General features: G+C 50.9%; 1 protein-coding gene across 1 annotated transcript; it reads left to right on the top strand.

The window, feature by feature from the left end:
• Positions 1 to 7,314: 7,314 nt before the first annotated feature.
• On the top strand, positions 7,315 to 7,581 carry G6M90_00g033890 (uncharacterized protein; the record flags this gene model as incomplete). Its single annotated transcript, XM_066130137.1, has 2 exons — positions 7,315 to 7,363; positions 7,427 to 7,581. The coding sequence occupies 2 exons, from the start codon at positions 7,315 to 7,317 to the stop codon at positions 7,579 to 7,581; spliced, it is 204 nt and encodes a 67-aa protein (XP_065986486.1).
• Between the last annotated feature and the right edge of the window lie 9,917 nt (positions 7,582 to 17,498).

The following is a 17,498-nucleotide window of genomic DNA, read 5'->3' as shown; positions in this document are numbered from 1 at the left end:
TTTGGAGATGCAAAGACGGGCATGCAGACAATGTATATACATTAATTGTATGTACATCTGCGAGAACGCATCGAGTGTAACCCCATGTTCCAGTCGAAGCCATGCAGGGATCCGGGGTCAGGGGAAAGCAGCCGCAAGATGGCAGGCAATGTCGAGGAGAGGTTGTGACCCTGTATGTATGTACATGTATGTATGTACATACAGTATGGTTGCAGCACGGCATGTGACAATCGACAATTAGAGGGGGTCCTGTTGGCCTTGTGGTGTTTGTACATATGAGTGTTTGTGGTGACGATAGCCAAAAAGAGGAGAGGCCAGTCCCCGGAACCTGGCATTGGCCCATCACGAGCGGAAGCATCATCATCTGCTACGGCCGATGCGGACCAGGGATCTGCACGGCAGCGAGCAGGCATGCTGAGTCGTGTTCCTTCACAGATGCTTGCCGAACCCGTACCGGATAGATCATGATAGGCAAAGAGCGACAATGCTACCTCCGAGAGCATGTCACCATGCTTGGCAGATGATGCATTATGACCGCTGGTAAACACACCGTCATGTCATTTCAACGTCGTGCCATGATAGGACAAGGAGAGAATAGCGTCCTTTGTTTTTATCCCTCTTTGTCTCGCTGTACCCCAGAGTGCCTCCCTCGGGGGGCAAAATAGCCAAGCCGACCGGCGCCGTGAGTTGGCGCAGACTAGCAATAACCATTGCCACCCTTTTCCCACGCGACGTAGCTTATCAGAAGATTATCAAGCCTGCCAGTTGGTAGGGTTGCGATCCAGCTCGGCCGACTCGACATTGCAAGACGGAGGACGGCTCCATGGTCTTCTTCCGTTCGCCGTGGAGCTTGCTGGTACGGAAGAGGCTGCTCGGCACAAGTGTTCAAGCTTGTCATTGATCCTGTGCAAGGTTACTTTTTCTTCAAGCCTGTCATTCTCCCATTGCGACATGCCTGGTCCGCGTGTTTCCACCTCCGTCCAGCTGGGACTCGGTAGGGCTGCCTATGTTTGACCCCGTCGGCTTAGCCCATTCTGCCCTCAGACGCCGAAAAGAGTGATGCAGACCAGATGCAGAATTATTGTTTCTGCACGAGACGCACTACTCTGCGTTCGCACCACCGCAACCCTGCGTCCCCCAGCGCTCGCCAACACCCTTTCGTCGCCAGGGGCCCCGTTTCAGGGCACAGAGGATCCTATTTTAAGGAGGGTGTGTGAGTGACGGCTGTCAGAACACATAGGTCGAAATCACGGACCCCGTCAAGAGAGGCCCATCAATATTCAAAGATGTGAATTGGTGCTGTGGGGAGCGGGTATTCTCCCAAGACTCACTTGACTCCAAAGTTCAGTCTGGCTCTGAACCCAGAGTATGATGCTTCAACAGTGTCGCCCATTCAAACTTGGAATAACGAATGCAGGCTTGCCAGCCACTAGCTCAGTTGGAAACTCCCTAGACCCTGCGGTATCGACGGGCCAGTTGTGCTGGTAAAGCCCACCTTCGGCCTGCTAGTTCTTCCGGTGTGCGGACATTGCCAATCTTGAAACCTTGTTACCCACCAACAGGCCTGTTCCTGGTGCTAGACAAGAAGTCCACCGGAGGGTGTTGTCTCCTCTGCGGGCTTGTGGGCTTTCTGGGGGTTAGAGCAGTGTGGTTTCGAGGCGATTGCGATGAGATGCGATGCGATGACAAGCGGTGGAGTGTACAACGTCGATCCGGGCCAAGTTATCTCTGCCTACTAAGTGCCTAAGTATGTGCTTAGGTAGTGGTTACCCCATGTCGCTTCGTCAGATTAGTACTACTACTAGTAGTTTCCTCCTAATGCCCGCTGTCACAGCTACTATTCTTGGGTACGTACCTAGGTACTTAGGCAGGTAACAACAGGCACCCTGATGGACAGCCAGATCCACCGCATACTGGCAGCTGCTGATCAGGGAAGTTGAACCATCAAATTTAGGAAGGAATCATGTGAAGCTGCTTCGTTTTGGATCATACTTGACATACACACAAGTCCTGTTCGCTTTAGTCGGATGTTGAGACTCCGCCACTCAATTGACCTTGAACGTCACCACTCTCTATCGGCTTTTATTTTGAAGTTGAACCGCGGACGTTGATTTAGTATCTTGTATTTTCTCCCTTGCCTTTGGTGGGTAATGCAGCTGGGTTCCGGGATCAACACACGAAGGAGTTTTCCTAATAGCCCCAAAGCACCAACTAATGAGCCTCCAAATGAGAAAATAAGGTATGTACATGGCCCGGAAGGCGACCGATCATGAAAATTCCTCTGGATCGCATTGGCTCACGATGCTATAGATGGCGATAACCATTGGCGCCAGGACGAACATTTCAGGTGGTTTATAAATACAACATTGGCAAATGCCTAGTATCGCAATTGCATGTGCTTAACAGGTGCGACTATAGGTCAGGATCGGACTGACAACCCCCACGTGGCTTCGCGGTTTGGGCACAAGGTGTAATTCCGTGACTTACTCGTGGCAGAATTCACATGCTTGCACTTGCAGCTATTCACGATCGGATGCCCTCGCAAAAATACAGGGATAGCCTTTTGACTTCTCCCTTTATGTCGCCATATTCTCTGCTCGCCATTGTTCTCTGGAGCTTCAAATACGAGGTCGGGAAATTAATTGATAAAAGTTTAAAATTGGTGCAGTCAACTAAAATAGGCTGCGGTTTCGCGCTGCAGCTACGTGTGTACATACATACGCTTGGAGTATCACACCAGGTCCTGGCAATTTTGTTGCCCCAGCCTCATACACCACAAGCCAGGTCAGCCGTTCTGTGTCCGCAATGACGAGGCGTTGCCCGTTTCGGATCGGCAGCCAGCTTCCCTATCATAGGAACCAAGTTGAAAATTTTAAGTGCTCGGCAGGCAAGAGCACCGCCTTCGCGCGGCTCAGGGACGGTTTCCAAAATGCAAACGCCGTCGCCAGAGACAAGGACGCCCGCAAGGCAGTGGCTGAACAGCCTCCAAACTAGTACCCGAGCATTTCGCAGCCAGACGGCCTTGCAGTCTGCGCAGACCTGGACCCTGCAAAACTGGCGCTTTAGGCTTACATCTACAGTGTGCGGACTGCAGCATGTAGCAGCATGGTGCTACATACCATATGTACATACATATGCGCGTCTAAGTGAGTTTCATGTGCATGCGAACAGACAGACACTAACAGAATACACGCAGTAGGCTCAAGGGCATCGTTACAGAATACAGCCAGAGGAGACCTTTCAATTTAGTTTGCAACTGATGCCCCAAAATGTCCAACGCCCCTTCCCTTTCCAAAGGCTTCTGCCACCACTTGTGTGTGCGATGTCAAGTGTACAGCCTCATGCGTCACCATGGGCCGTTTTGCACGTTGGGAACCTTCCTTTGGTAACCATGGAAGACAGCGCTCGCTTAAGAGTCCCGAGCTTGTAATAGTGCCGGCGTACGCCGCCTGGGGATGAAGACGATGGAGCTCAGTCGGCGCCGAGTACGGAGCAGGCACATGCTAACCAGTTGACCAAACATTAAAGGATGGGACAGCGCTAATCCGGAATGCTGATTCTGTCATGGGTACTCCGTACGCGGTCATGCGGCAGCATTGAAGCGCCATCAATTGATATCCAGCCACCAGCCACTTCCGGTAAGACCGCTACCGCCACTGCCTAGACGTACGCCAGAACCAACAGTGAACACAACAATGGGATTTGGACGACCCATGTTTCCCGATAACCGAGGACACGACATGCCTACCCAGCACCAGGCAGTCAATTCTAGTAGTATCGATAACACCGAAAACTTCATGTCTTGGAGAGGCACATACAACATGATTTGTTGTCTTTCGTCTTTCGTCCCCTACCCTGTAATACATATTAACATAAACTTGCATGTGCACGAAGTCAGTCATTTGCGCCGTGTCTCGGTCCCTCCTTCGCTCCTTCCGCGTGTCAGTGAAAGACTGCAAATGTGGTGAAATAAAATTTGCTCCCCGATTTAAAGGAACCGCCGACGACTAGCTTTCTCGCGTCATCATCATGGTCTTCCTCTCTCTACCAACATCACCCAATACAGTCATGTCTGTTGTTTTCCCCGTCGCCCTGTACGAGTCATAGTTCATCGTGGGCTTGGAGTAGTTGGGTCTATTGAGCCACCGTCGTTTTTTCCCCTTCAGCTCTCGACTTTCAAGTGTCCACACGACCCACTGGACCTGACAAGGCAACTGCGCATACATATGTACTACTAACCAATAACCCAATCTCATAATATTGTACGATATTTAGGACGGATTGGGGGTCTACAACAGCAGCCCTCTATCCATCGTGCTCCCGCTTCGTCCATTGACCTGACAAAACGGTTGGGGATCAGACATGCTGCTTCTCGACGATTACCCAGAAGCGGGTCTCTGAGGTAACATGAACGACGGGCACCATTGTTACATGGTGTCCATATCCCCTTGACGAAGGCCGACAGCCGGTCCTTTCGACTCCATCATAGCCCGTGGATGGGCAGCATGCTGGCTAGCCAACCTGCCAATGCTCACAGACAAGGCCTCAGGAGCACCATCTACACGCAATTTACGAGAGACGTAAACATGTGTCAACAAATTCACTTACTACTAGTACTACCATCAACACGGAAAGCCCAAACTTGAAACACTGGTTCGAAATTGTGATGGCTGCCACGTGTTTCTTGGTGTGTGTCGCGACACAGCCCCCCCCTTGACCAGATTCGGCGCGATGATACTTTGAAACGCCACTTCAATCAAGGCGCGTTGCACGACACCAGAATGGCTTTGGGAGTCTGTGTGTACATACATACATACATGAACTGGGACACCAAGTTTACCTGGTATCTGCAGACGGTGTTATGTGGTGCCTCTTCATCAGGCACATATTGCATGCGCTATCATATTTGCGGTCAGTCGCATCCCGACCATCTCTTTGGACGCAAAAAGGCTCGATATATGACTGTGTTTCGCCTTTGCATCGCCCAGAGCTTGTACAGGATCCTGGTCGCCATGCGAGCCCATCAAGTACCGAGGTACCTAAACACAGAGCCTGCTGCCGACTGGTTGGCTATTTTAGTTCAAAGTCGTACGTAGTAATCGTACGAGATTATTTTACCCAGGCACGCTACTATTCCAAGCGGGTACTCAGTACATACAAACGATGGGCGATGGGCAATGCAGGTACAATAAGCACGGTCCAACTGTTCATTCCCTTATAATCAAGGTAAGGCCCTCCACGTGCCGTGAGCCATGCTACATAAGCGCGCTCATCTTGTGCTCAATGTACATACGGAAGCCATGGTTGTTAATATGCTAACTACCGCTCAGCAAGATATTTGGATGCGCAAGGTCACAGTCATCCGCGACTTCTCTTCTCGTGCTGCAATTTGTCTCAGTTGCATTTGCCTCGAGCCACATGCGGGTTGCATGCAGGGGCTTTACATGCTACGCAGGCTCCAGTGAAGCAAAGAGTGAATAATCGACGAAACCATCTATGGCTTGATTCTCTTTGACGACCCAAGCCACCTTGTTGCATACAATCCACCATCGCCAGGTTGCATCAAGGACGCCAGGCATGGCATACATATTCCATCACAACGCCGGATGTAAAGCATCCGTCACGCGGACGACTATTTCATCAATGGTGCTATGTGATTGGAGGTCGGTTCAATGTTCCTTCATCTTACCCCACAGGACACTAGCGGGTATTGGCCGCCTTCCATGCTGGTCCACGGTAGTTCGTATCGGCTATCATCGCGCTGGGATGATGCCTACAACTCACTCACTGCCTTGAAACTGAGCTCACACCTCAGCATACATGAGTGCTACGGAGTACATGCATGATGAAGCTGGCTAGTACGCATCGCAAGAGTACACATAACAACACATACTTGCCAAGACGCTTGATAAGTGTGGCTGTAACGGAAAGTGCCGTGGCCAGTTCATCTCAGCAGCTAACCCAGTCCAGCCTACGTCTTTGTATGCATGTATGTACATAGGTTGATGTCAAGTCGATGTACCGCGGGGTTGCACCACGGCAACTGCTTGGCCCGAGTCGGTGTGACAATGGATGCATGTCATCGGAATCGACGGAATTGATCAGGGACGGGCTGATCAAGTTTGCAGGAAACCGGAATCCCACATGTCTTCGAGTTGTTTGGTCCTTGGTCACCTGACATCTACGTTCATGCCATTGTAGTTACTACAGTTGTACATGCAACGAAATGCTGAAATCTGCACACTACAGGCAAAGCTACACAAAGCTCTACGTAGCTTCTGGGTTCAATGTTGGTGAAAGCATTGTCCCGTTGCAGTTAAATCCGAGCCTGTAACATGCGGGGGAGGAGAATGGACCCGCATGGTTATGTCAATGGCGTCAAGTTCAAGTCTCAAATGACTCGAAATTCAATTTCGAGATGCAAATGAAACGCGGCTACAAAATTTACTTGAGAGACACATTCCGGCGGACAATGGAACAAGCACCGGGAGCGTCATCTGTGTCGGGGAGTGTCTCGATGTCAATCGAAAAGGGCTTTTGACGGAAGCCTTGAGCTCTTGATACAAAGGCTACACACCGAGCCATACGGGGTCAAGCACCACCACCATCATCAGAAGACTGTACTGTGCTGTCCTCGGTATCATCAGGCGTATCATGCGAGTGTATCAGGCAGTAAGTAATCGACCGATACTACAACGGTCGCGGCAGCCAGGTACTTTGTACGTACATTCATACACACATATATGTAAAGCCTTAAACATGGTCCGCTTGGGAATATTTGTCTGCGTTTGCTACATTAAGCATCGCAGAGCTTCCGTCAAGGTTTGTGGCGTCACGAAAGCGGCTCGGGCGGATCATGGCAAGAAACAGGTTGTTGGAAAGGTTAACTTATGACAAATTAGAGGCAAGGCTCAGCCACAAGCTCTACGGAGTACAGAGAAGGCTAGTTGGTTGATGCAACGGGTTCCAAGGGACGGGAACGGTGAGAGTGGCGCGAGCCCGCCACGGCTTCTCCGTGTCCTTCGGGATGGCTGTCCAATCGCATTCCAAGGCCAATCGCATCCACCCGGACCAAAGAGGGCTAGCTTAGCTCCAGCCACAAGGCGAAGAAGGCGGACCATTCGAATTACACGGTCTCAGATGGACTTTGGGGTAATCGAGTGTGTTTAACGACTCTGCCAAAAGTGGAGTCCTCCTGCAAGTGGATGTCCTAATTTGCTGGATGTTCTGTTTTCTCCTTTACAACACCAAACATGTGGCCTGGGGAATGCCATTATTGGAGTCGAGTATGTACATACATACACTCGACTCATGATGGTGTTGGGCCATGACGGTGACATTGCTATTGCTACCCCCTTTAATTGTTGGTTTCCAGCAATTTCATTCCCCTAAACTTTCCACAACATGTGAGCTGAAAACTGGACAGATTCATGTGCGGAATGGTCCGCGATCGACGGTGGATTAATACCCGTCCGCCAGTTCCGGATGGTCAAGTTTTCCAGGACGCACGTCAAGACCTACCGTATGCTGAAACTTTTGCGGATGCTCCTTATTAGCGGCATCGTCTCTATTGCTGGGTAAACCACGGAGAAAATCGCATGCGGGGCGTTTCACGGTTTCACCTGACGCTTACCGAGGCGCGGCCAAGTGCGCCTGCCCAGTGCCCAATAGGCACGCTACCAAGACAAGACGGGCTATTAATGTACGTACCACTAGTAGACGTTGTCCAGCTGAACTACGTAGCACTTGTCTCACCTCTTAACTTCGCAAGACAGCCTCAATTCAGAGCGAATTGGTCAACCACACACGCCGCGGTGTTACATGATGGACTACCCGGCTAGTTCGATGCTAGTCAACAGATAAGGGGAACCCAGGTCGGGGCGTGTCTCCAAGTCGCTCTAGTGCGTTAGTTATCCCCCCTTCTCTCTGCGTACTGCATCTTCGCCGCTTGACCGTCTTGTCATTGGGACTCTTTGCCGGCCGATCACCTTTGCCGAATGCTCGGGGAACTTCAAGTCTCACGCCACAAATGTTCTGACAGCTCTCTAGTTTATATTCGCAGGTGCCGATCTTTCAACTAGGTGCAAAGCCCTCGCTTCTTAAAGGAGGCGCCATCTTACGATAGGCTAGGCAGGCGTTTCCGGTATCGAATGGGGTGCGTGTGTACATACACACATATGTACGCAGAATATGGAAGGCGGCCACTCGGTTGAGTCCATGGATCCCATGGAAGCCGGAAAACGACCGTCTCTGGCTGGACGTTCTGCTCCATCGAGGCAGGCACATGGCGATCTTGTCTGCCCGAGCTAGTTGGTGGTGGTGCCGCCGCACTGCCTTATCGGAGATTCAGAACCATATCACGCACAGATGTAAACGCCCCGCCCGAGCTTGCGCACCACATCCCACCATATCCATGCCCCCGGGATCCGGCTGGCAGGATGCGAACTCAAAGATTTGGGTCCCCCGCATATCACGTGACTGCACGTGGCCGCTTCCTACGTTCGCGAGACCCGGGAGAAGTGGGAAAGGTGGACGGTTTCCTGATCGACATGTTGACACGGGCAAATTATTATCAAAATGCAACTCAACAGCTGTTTCTGAAGTGACAGCACCTCTCATCGTCAAAGCGGCCCTTTGCCCAGCAGATATCTCGCCCTACTACCACCCCACTATTCATCCTCGGATTAGATCTACTTACGGTTATCATAGCTTGCTTGTCAAAGCATGAAAGCCTCATCGTGCGTGTGGATATCGGCTGGTGGCAACTATGGATGATTTGCGATCAGCAAGGAGACCATGCGGAAACAGCAAATGGGCTCTGTTTCCGAGCATTTCGCGATTGACTTCGACCATGCTGACAGGCATCAAAGCGGTAGGACAACAAGGTACCGGGAACTACCGGTCATGGTACCATGGATTCTGCTTGATATGCAAGATCCTTTTGACTTCCCGTAGTTTTCGGGATATTTTGGCGACCAAATAGGAATGGCCTGTGTTGAGACAGCGCCCCCCGGACAAAAACATCCTAATAACTCCTACAGTCGATCGAAAATCATGGCAGCGCGGCCCTGGAAACTGCCCGATGGCCAGCAGTCCCGCTTCGTAAGGAGTCACGCCATCTCTCAATTGCAATATCCTACCTGCCATTCGACCACCCGACTCTGCCGTGGGTACTACTTGCGTATCTCGCCATTTTTGACAAAAGTATTGCTAGTGTGAGCAGGGGCTTATGACGCCACTCGGAGGACATTGAAGCGGGATGCTTTGTAGTATGCATCACCGTATGGGCGGGTTTATGGTTTGGGATTCAACCTCAAACCCGTTGGCTGGTATTGGCTTTTAGGTCCATTGCCAGGAACCAGTGGGTATCAACTGTGGGTATCTCCTTTGTTTCTCTCCACAGGAACAAACGCCTGGGAAGAAGGACAAGGAACCCTGAGCTTTCCCCTGCGGCTGAGTCTTGGCTAGCTGGGCTGTGGGAAGGTGAAAGTCCCATCGTTACTTTCCGTTGGCTTACACTAGTACTACGAAGTCTAGAACTGAATGGAGTGCATATCTCTTAGTCCCTGAATGAAGCCACCGCGCTATTCGCTATACTACTTGCCACGCGTTGTAGGAATGAAGCTAGAGATTTGGTAAGAGACTTTCATCGTTGTCTAACAGTTAGTTGCATGTTGTTTGATTGGGGCGCCCACAAACGTGCAATGACCGAGTCCCCCTGTGTTGCTGCCTCACTCGCGGTCATGCGAAGGAAGTTATTCGCTTACTACAATACCCTAAGTGAGTATTATACTACCTACTGTTAACCATGGTACAGTTTGTTACAGCTGTCTTGCTTTTCCTTTGAACCTGCGAAGAGTATTGATTGACTTGCGCGTTGCCAATTGTTCTCTTTGCTGGTACGAGAACCCACTTTCTATGCTGTGTAACTTGGAGATGTTCCTGATAACCCCAACATGGAATTAGCACACGAAATACATTGGGAGAGTTTGTGCTGCTCAGAATATAATGAAGGAGCTGACCCGTGGTAGTAGAGTACTGCAGAGCCGACTACAGTTTCACGGCCATTGAAACAACTTAGAAACTTTCATGACGAATCTCTTTCAACTTGATCCTTATTCAAAGATGTCATACCGGTGATGTGATGTCGCTGTGGTTGCTGTTGCGGCTATGTGAGTACATACACGTTGGGATGATGCGTCTCTCATCCATCCACAATAACCATGTGTGTGATTCGTTCCAAAGCTCCCATACATTGATCCGCAGATGATCTGCCAGCAAAATGTTTCGGGTTTTGGCAAAGCTCCAGAGTATGGCGGTTACTACTCCGCATAGTGATACCTCCCGACGGGCCACTTGTCGACACATCATGATAGCTCGGTTGAGACGGGCTGAGGCGACTTCTCATTTTCCTCTTGTTGACAAAAGGCCGACGACGCAAAAAACTCTCTTCGCGGGGGCTACACAGGCCTTGGAGATGAGCATGGTCCGGCCTCTCGGTGATTGGCATCGACAACGCTGCTGGCAATAGAATGACGTAGCGGCTGATTTGCGCGGCAAGATTGTGCATCGGCAATCACCATAACCGCTGCTATATTTGTCTCTTCAGCTTTCACCGCTTGTGTGACAAGACCAATATGCCCAAGTCATTGGGCATGCCGGCTCAACGCTCGTGTTACACGGCAGTAGATCTATGCGAGGTGTGACAGGAGAAGCACTGCTACCTCATATTCCGCACAAGCACAAGGGGGCTGCATTGCTGCATTGCATAGCCATAGCCCATTTGTCATGGGCAATCTCCCATTTCGCCTCCCATCTTCACAGGCCCAATGGCATACTATCCGGATCCAATTCAGACCGGTGTGGGGTCGGAGTTGAGATTTCAATCATGCACGACAGACGCCTCAACTGTCATGGACTGAGGAAGGAGGGTTCATTTTTGGACGGCTGTCGAGGGGGGAGAAACGCGCGCAGGAGACAGAGAGCCCTGTTGGTAAGGCTCCATTTGTTCTGATGGATGAGGCTCAGTAATTGAACGGAGTAGTAGCTGACTGCATCTCTAGTGAAACGCCTCACACCTGGGGTATGTTGACGATCGAACGCTGGAGACGGCCTCTCTCTTCTTTCACGGCCATGCGCCAAGTACACAGGCTTCCGGGGCTTGCAGGCCATGCGCCGGGTAATTCTGCATCATTCAAGCCACGTTTATGCCTGCCGCGTCTCACCAGGCATTCCGAAGAGTTTCCTTTGATGTTGCAGATGAGGGTATTCCGAACATGCACGCCGCAGCCCTGCGGAGCCCTGCCATATTCCTGGGTTCGTTTCACAACACAGATATGCACAAGCCAGCAAGACGGAAATGTTGAATGGCTAGTCGTTTCTGCTGCCTCGCCAGACTTGTTGAATTCAAGTATTGCAGGGTGCTCTGTAGCTCAGGCACTCTATGCTACTGGACGGAGAGATGTGACAATGGTCCTTTTACTTGCATCTGGAGTCAAAATATGCAGATCCTGTTTGAAGTCCAAAAGAGAACTGATCGGTCGACCGCAGACAGAGGCCTTGGATACCACGGAATTCCAATTCTGGTACCGTCGCATGCACCTGGCCGCGAACCATTTTTGCACGACCGTAGCAAGTTGGCCTGCGGGATGCAGTTGGCAGAACGTGTCACACCACGCAAGACGATCGGGGGACTCGAATGGGTTTTGTCGGTATTCTTGACCGGTCAGCATCCGTGTGCAACCGAATCTGCCCAACGTTGCCAGGACCGAAGCGCATATTCTCAACGTTTGTCCCAGACAAAACACACACCAAGAAGATGCGGGAGGGCAACTCTGGTTCAGGCAAACTACCGAGTCACAGATGGCTCAGTCTTGTTGAAGAGAGGCTTGTGCTTTGCATATGTCGTGCTCACAGTTGTGTCTGAAGTATCCGCGGCCATGTTCACTACGAGGACGTGTTGCCGTTCTGTCGGCGGGAGGTATTGACTTGGGAGGTTAGTAAATCAACTATCAACCCCATTTCCTTGGGCCGAAACTTCGCAGTATATCTAACCTTGGCCAGGGACCTTGTTGGGACAAATATTTCGTGCAGCCGGGTCAAAGGCGCAACTGACAGTGTAGCTTGGTTTTCCAAAGACTTACTACGAGACTGTACCTACGGTGAAGTGAAGCAGAAGCTCTATCTGCTAATAGTTGTGACCGGTCCCTATGCAGGATTCGAGGCAAAACCTTCCACTTGGCGACCATCCGTGGTCGCGTTATGCAAGCAGCATTGAGCCGCAAAGCGGCACAGTTTGGTTCTGATGTCTGATCTGACACTCACATGATTGAAAATGTGAGTGCTGCCACCGAATCGCGTCTCTCTAATCGAGACCTACCAGGCCTACAAGCCCACATGGTATGAATTTGTCAAAATCTTGTTTTCAGGCGCCGGAAGTTCTTCTCTGAAGGCGAATAGGCACCTATCAGTTTGGAGTCGACGAGTCGTTGGTGACTCACCCCCCTGCCCAAGGTGGGACAAATGTGCCTTGAAAGCTATGCCGGGGATCGGTACTACTACTAGAAGGTGTGACTTGGACTATGCATTGTGTTCTCCCGGCTGTATTGGCATGTCACTGATGGAACGAAACGCTGGAGAAGCTACGCGGCACTCCCGCTGCTGATATCACCGGGTATTTTGGCCCGAAATGGCAGAAGAAATACGACGAACAAAAAGACATCAAGGAACCCAAGAAAGGAAAAGAAAAGAAAAGAAAAGAAAAGGACACGGCAACTTGGCAATACGCGGCACGGGAGATGAAAATTATGCCGCACATGCAGGGTTCATCAGCGTGATGCAAGAAACATGCGACATGGTATCCCAAGCTGACGCCAATGTACCTTGGTGTGCTTCCGGATAACATGGCCGGAGAATAGTATGAGCAGTCTATAAAAAACGATTCGACACAAACATCAGACCGGGGGACCAAAAGTTTGGGAATGCGGAACAGTGTCCAGTGTGCCACTCTGATGGCTCTCTGTTGGTTCTAACTGGTGACCCTAGTCCGTACCACACTTGGGCGAAGCTGGTCGAGAGGGCATCGATGGCATGGGTTCTTCCAGGGCCTTGTTATATATCTGTATGCATAGTCATTCTGCCGCGGTCCTCGATGGCGCAAGAAAGTTGACAAGTGATGGGCCGGGGGCCGGGTTCAGATTCCCGCTGCAAGTTGGAGTTGCAGTCGCATCCGCATCCGCATCCGCATCCGCATCTGCATTCGCGTTCGTTTTGCAAGATGCTGCGAACTGGTGCCGTGAGAGGGCAAACAAGAAATGCACAAAATGGTGGCAGAACAAGATGCGCCATGTCTCAACCGACGACGATGCGACGATGCGACGATGGGCCGATTCCCATGTCCTTGCTTTTACATGCAAACAATGGTTGCTTTGGCCAAAACAATGATCATCTCTCCACTTGCTAACTTGGCATGACTTTTTACCTTCTGACTTTCTGCTCTTCAGTCTTCACCCCCTCCCTCCCTCCCTCCCCATGGCTATATTGTTCTTGTTATTGGTAGTTAGTTAGTTGGCAGTTAGTTCCTGGCCAAGGGAGCCGTTCTGGCAACGAAGCCCTCGCGCAACCAACCCCATCGAGGCATGGCAAAAGCAAAAGCAAAAAAAAAAAAAAAAAAAAAAAAAAAAGACCAGCTAATGCGACTCCAAGGACTTGCCTGGCAGAAGCAAAAGGTGCGTTGATGGAGAACAGACCGGATGCACAAAAGAGACGCGGCAAGATTGACCTGACCCATGGCCAACATGTTAGAGCGCTGCTCGTAGTCGTGCCGGACATTGGGCCTGCGCGATAGTATCTGCAGTAGCATCCGATGCATAAAGTTGCATCTTGTTCATCTGGGCATAGCATAGGTTTTATCATGCCAGCATGCCAGCATGCTTGTTTTGTTGTTCATGCGGCCCTGCCACACCCCGGCCGCATGACAGAGAGGCCGGTCCGACTACTACCGTCGCCGGCGAATCAATCTGATATGCAAGACGTCTCGTCTTGTCTCGTCTCGTCTTTATCCTCCGCGGATTGCTTCGTCCATGTTGTATGTCAGTGCCCATGTATTGCGGCCTCCCGGACACCCCAGTCGTCTCGATGAGCCGAGTTGAAGAAAGGGCGCCGTTTGTTTGAGAGGCCGGAATGAAACAAGACGCGTGCCATCCAAGACCATGGAAAATTGCCGCCACCAATGACCAATAGTCGAGACACCCGTGGGAGACATTAGCCGCCTCACGACGATGCATGCCGAGTGGTACATACATGCGCCCATCGCTGGTTGCCATCAACGAAAAGCCCATGGTTTCGCAAACAAGGCACAGCGTGGTGACACCGAGATGTGCTTCGGGGGATAACTAGACGAGCCTAGTTTAAGTATAATGTTGTGATACCGTGCAGTGCAGTCAGTCCTTGGTGGCACGCGGTCGAAGACGAGACGCCACCATCATTTGTCACATCCAGACGCGGCGACACACACCCCTTTTCGTTTAATTCGTTGTTTATTTTGTTTCTTCTCCTTCTTTTCTTCTTCTCCTTCTCCTCCCCCCCTGCGCCTTCCTGTGCGTTTCCTCGTGCATTTGAATGGCAGCGCACATGTACAATGCCCTCACATGACTGCAGAGACCGTGGGAGCAAGTGGGATACTTTGAACCGTTGTATCTTTTCCGAAGATTCATGTACCTGGTCTGAACATGGGCACACGCCCTCCCTTATTATATTCATGGTTAGTCTGGGATGCGCAGCTCTGGGGTGCAAGACTGCTTTTGCATGCAACTGCACCGGCATCCCGCCGACTGCGCGAGGACATGGAAGCTTGGACGGTAGGCTGACTGATGGAAATGCAAAGATTCTCACTAGTTGAAAAGGAACTACCATCTTATCTAGCTGCTATACAGTACGCTATATGCGACGAGGTACACGCCACATGCTGCTACACTATGCTCCATGCTATACAATGCCACGATAAGACAAGACGCCATGTGTGACAGCACGCAGATATGGAGAAACGGGTGATTACTATTCAGCCATGATCAGTAAGAGTGACGCAACACGCCCAGTAGCGGTCAGAACAAGACCTGGAATGAAATAGGCGTGAGACACGACGTGTCCATCTCTCTTCCTTCTCACCGTCATTATGTGCACCAAACTAACACCTCCGAACGACTGCATTCTATTCCTGCACGGCTCCCGGATTCCCCAGGCGGGTAACCCCATGATTCCCACTTGGCATGTCTAACAGATGCACCGGCCACGTCCTAGGGCAGTATGTATGTATGTATGTATGTATGTATGTACGTCTTCTCGGCGCGCCTGCTTGCCCGTGCTCCCCAGGAGAGCAGTTGTGCTGACGAGTTTCGAACCAGCCGTTTTGCCTGTTGGCTATCAAGGCAAAGACGTTGGAGCAACGTCACGCCATGACATGATTGGCGGTCAAGTCCGGGGGACCGGCCGGCTCGAGTCTTGATGCTCATCACTTGGGGGGGGAACGAACGAGGCTGCGCTATGAGCATGCTTGTTTGCCCGCTGTATTTGAAGTCTAAACAAGAGCCTCTCCTGGTGTGGAGGAAACGAAACCCAGGCTCGTGTGAGTTGAGACGGCGTTGGCTGGGCATTGCAGATACACACTAGCAAAGGCACGTTGGGTGCTGGCGACGAAACAAGGCTGCGTAAAGTATGCGTAGTTGATGGCCCTGCCGCTATTTGTACTGTCTTGACTCTGCTGTTTGTTTGTTTGCCCTCGGGACCACGATATAGACGCCCGCGACGGTGGCGCCTCGAGCCAATAGGTTAAGCATGTTTTGCGGCCGTACGACCATCAAAAGACTACATGCAAGGCAGGCAGTCAGATGACGGTTGCCCTTTTCCCTCCGCCAAGACACCGAGATATCGGACGTTTTTGCCGTCGAGTTTGCCTCGGGCATCAGTCACACAAGGGTTCATCGGACAACACCGAGTTTCAAACCACGTATACGAGAGCCCGATGCTGGTCTCGGATAGTATTGCGAAATACAAGTACTATCCAGAACTGGCTCTCATGTCAGCAATACCCAGAGTCAATCGAGTTGGGGGGGGAAGAGGCTCCATCACCAGCATCCACCACCCAACACGCTGCCGATTCCTCCACGATCAAAGCCGTCGGTGAAGAAAAGAAGAAAAACCCGCCGAGCACTGAGCAAAAAGCACGGCCAGCCGACAAGACTCTCCTCTCCGCAACTATGTACCATCACGTCACACAAAGAAAAACAACAGCCGGTCACTACCACATCCGGAAGTCGACTTGCAAAAGAAGGAAAGAAAAATAAAATAAAAAATAAAAAGTAAAAAGTAAAAAGAAAAGCGACCCTTGAGTTTCTAGCTCGCCACAAGGCACAGATACCCGCATGGCCAGAGCCCGATCGATGCTCCTACGCACCCCCCTTCTTCCCCCCGAGACCAAGACCGAGACAACCTGGGGTGGTGATGCTGCAGCTCAACCCGGGGTTCCGCACAAGAGCACGCCGTACTCGCCCCCCGACGCGCTGCGAGAACCGAAATAAATAATAAATTAAAATTAATTAACATTTGCGTCAGCACGCCACGACGGCAAAAAAAAAAAAAAAAAAAAAAAAAGGTTAGGCCGTCTGGTGACCCACACCGGCCCGCGATATGTCGGTCGTTGGGAGTCATTTTTTCTCGGCCGAGATGCAGAAGAACAACAAGACGGCTGGGGGGAAATGGTGGCGCGCTTCACAAATGTAGTAGTACTTGGATATTGACTAAAAAATCAAGTCAAGTAAGAAAAATCTCTTCATTTCTGTACTTTCTGCCCGATTAGTTGATTAGTTCTTCACTTTATACATCGGCGCCAAAGTGGCCTTCCGCAATTTGCACGTTCCGTCAGGACTGCTTGCCTGCGTGCCAAGAACGGTCGATGCTCTCATCACATCACAGGCGGCGAGGCGTGTACTCAAAGGGTTTTCCTCAACCCATGTGTCCCGTCTATCCAAGCGCCAACTACATACATCTTGCCGTTGAGTAAGGGATGACGCCGGTTGAGGGCCGTCACCGTGCGGGTTGGTTGGCTGCTGCATGCTGATGACGGAAAATACTATTCAGTTTTGCTTCAATAGTTCTTGGCAACATGACTGGACGAATACCTAGTAAACATCACTGCTGCACCAATGCTACGTCTTGTCTGCCTCACAACAGGACAGATCAACGCAAACCTGCTTGTCCATGTACCTCAAACAGTTGATCTTAGCGTCACCACTATTCTTCAATATATTTAGAGACTAGACGCGAACATCTTGACGGTCCAAAAGATTCATTAATCATCGTCGTCCATGGACGGTTTAAGCAATCCATTGTAAAACTAATCGAGGAAGAAGCTTCCTCAAATGCCTATCGAATAATGCTATTTACCCTTTTGCACACTCCTCCTCTACATATCCCAGGTCAGGCCGCGCCTCATGGGTATGGAT

Source organism: Metarhizium brunneum, chromosome 2, assembly GCF_013426205.1.
Source record: "Metarhizium brunneum chromosome 2, complete sequence".
In the NCBI taxonomy this organism is placed as follows: domain Eukaryota; kingdom Fungi; phylum Ascomycota; class Sordariomycetes; order Hypocreales; family Clavicipitaceae; genus Metarhizium; species Metarhizium brunneum.
This window is presented reverse-complemented; position numbering and strand designations above follow the sequence as displayed.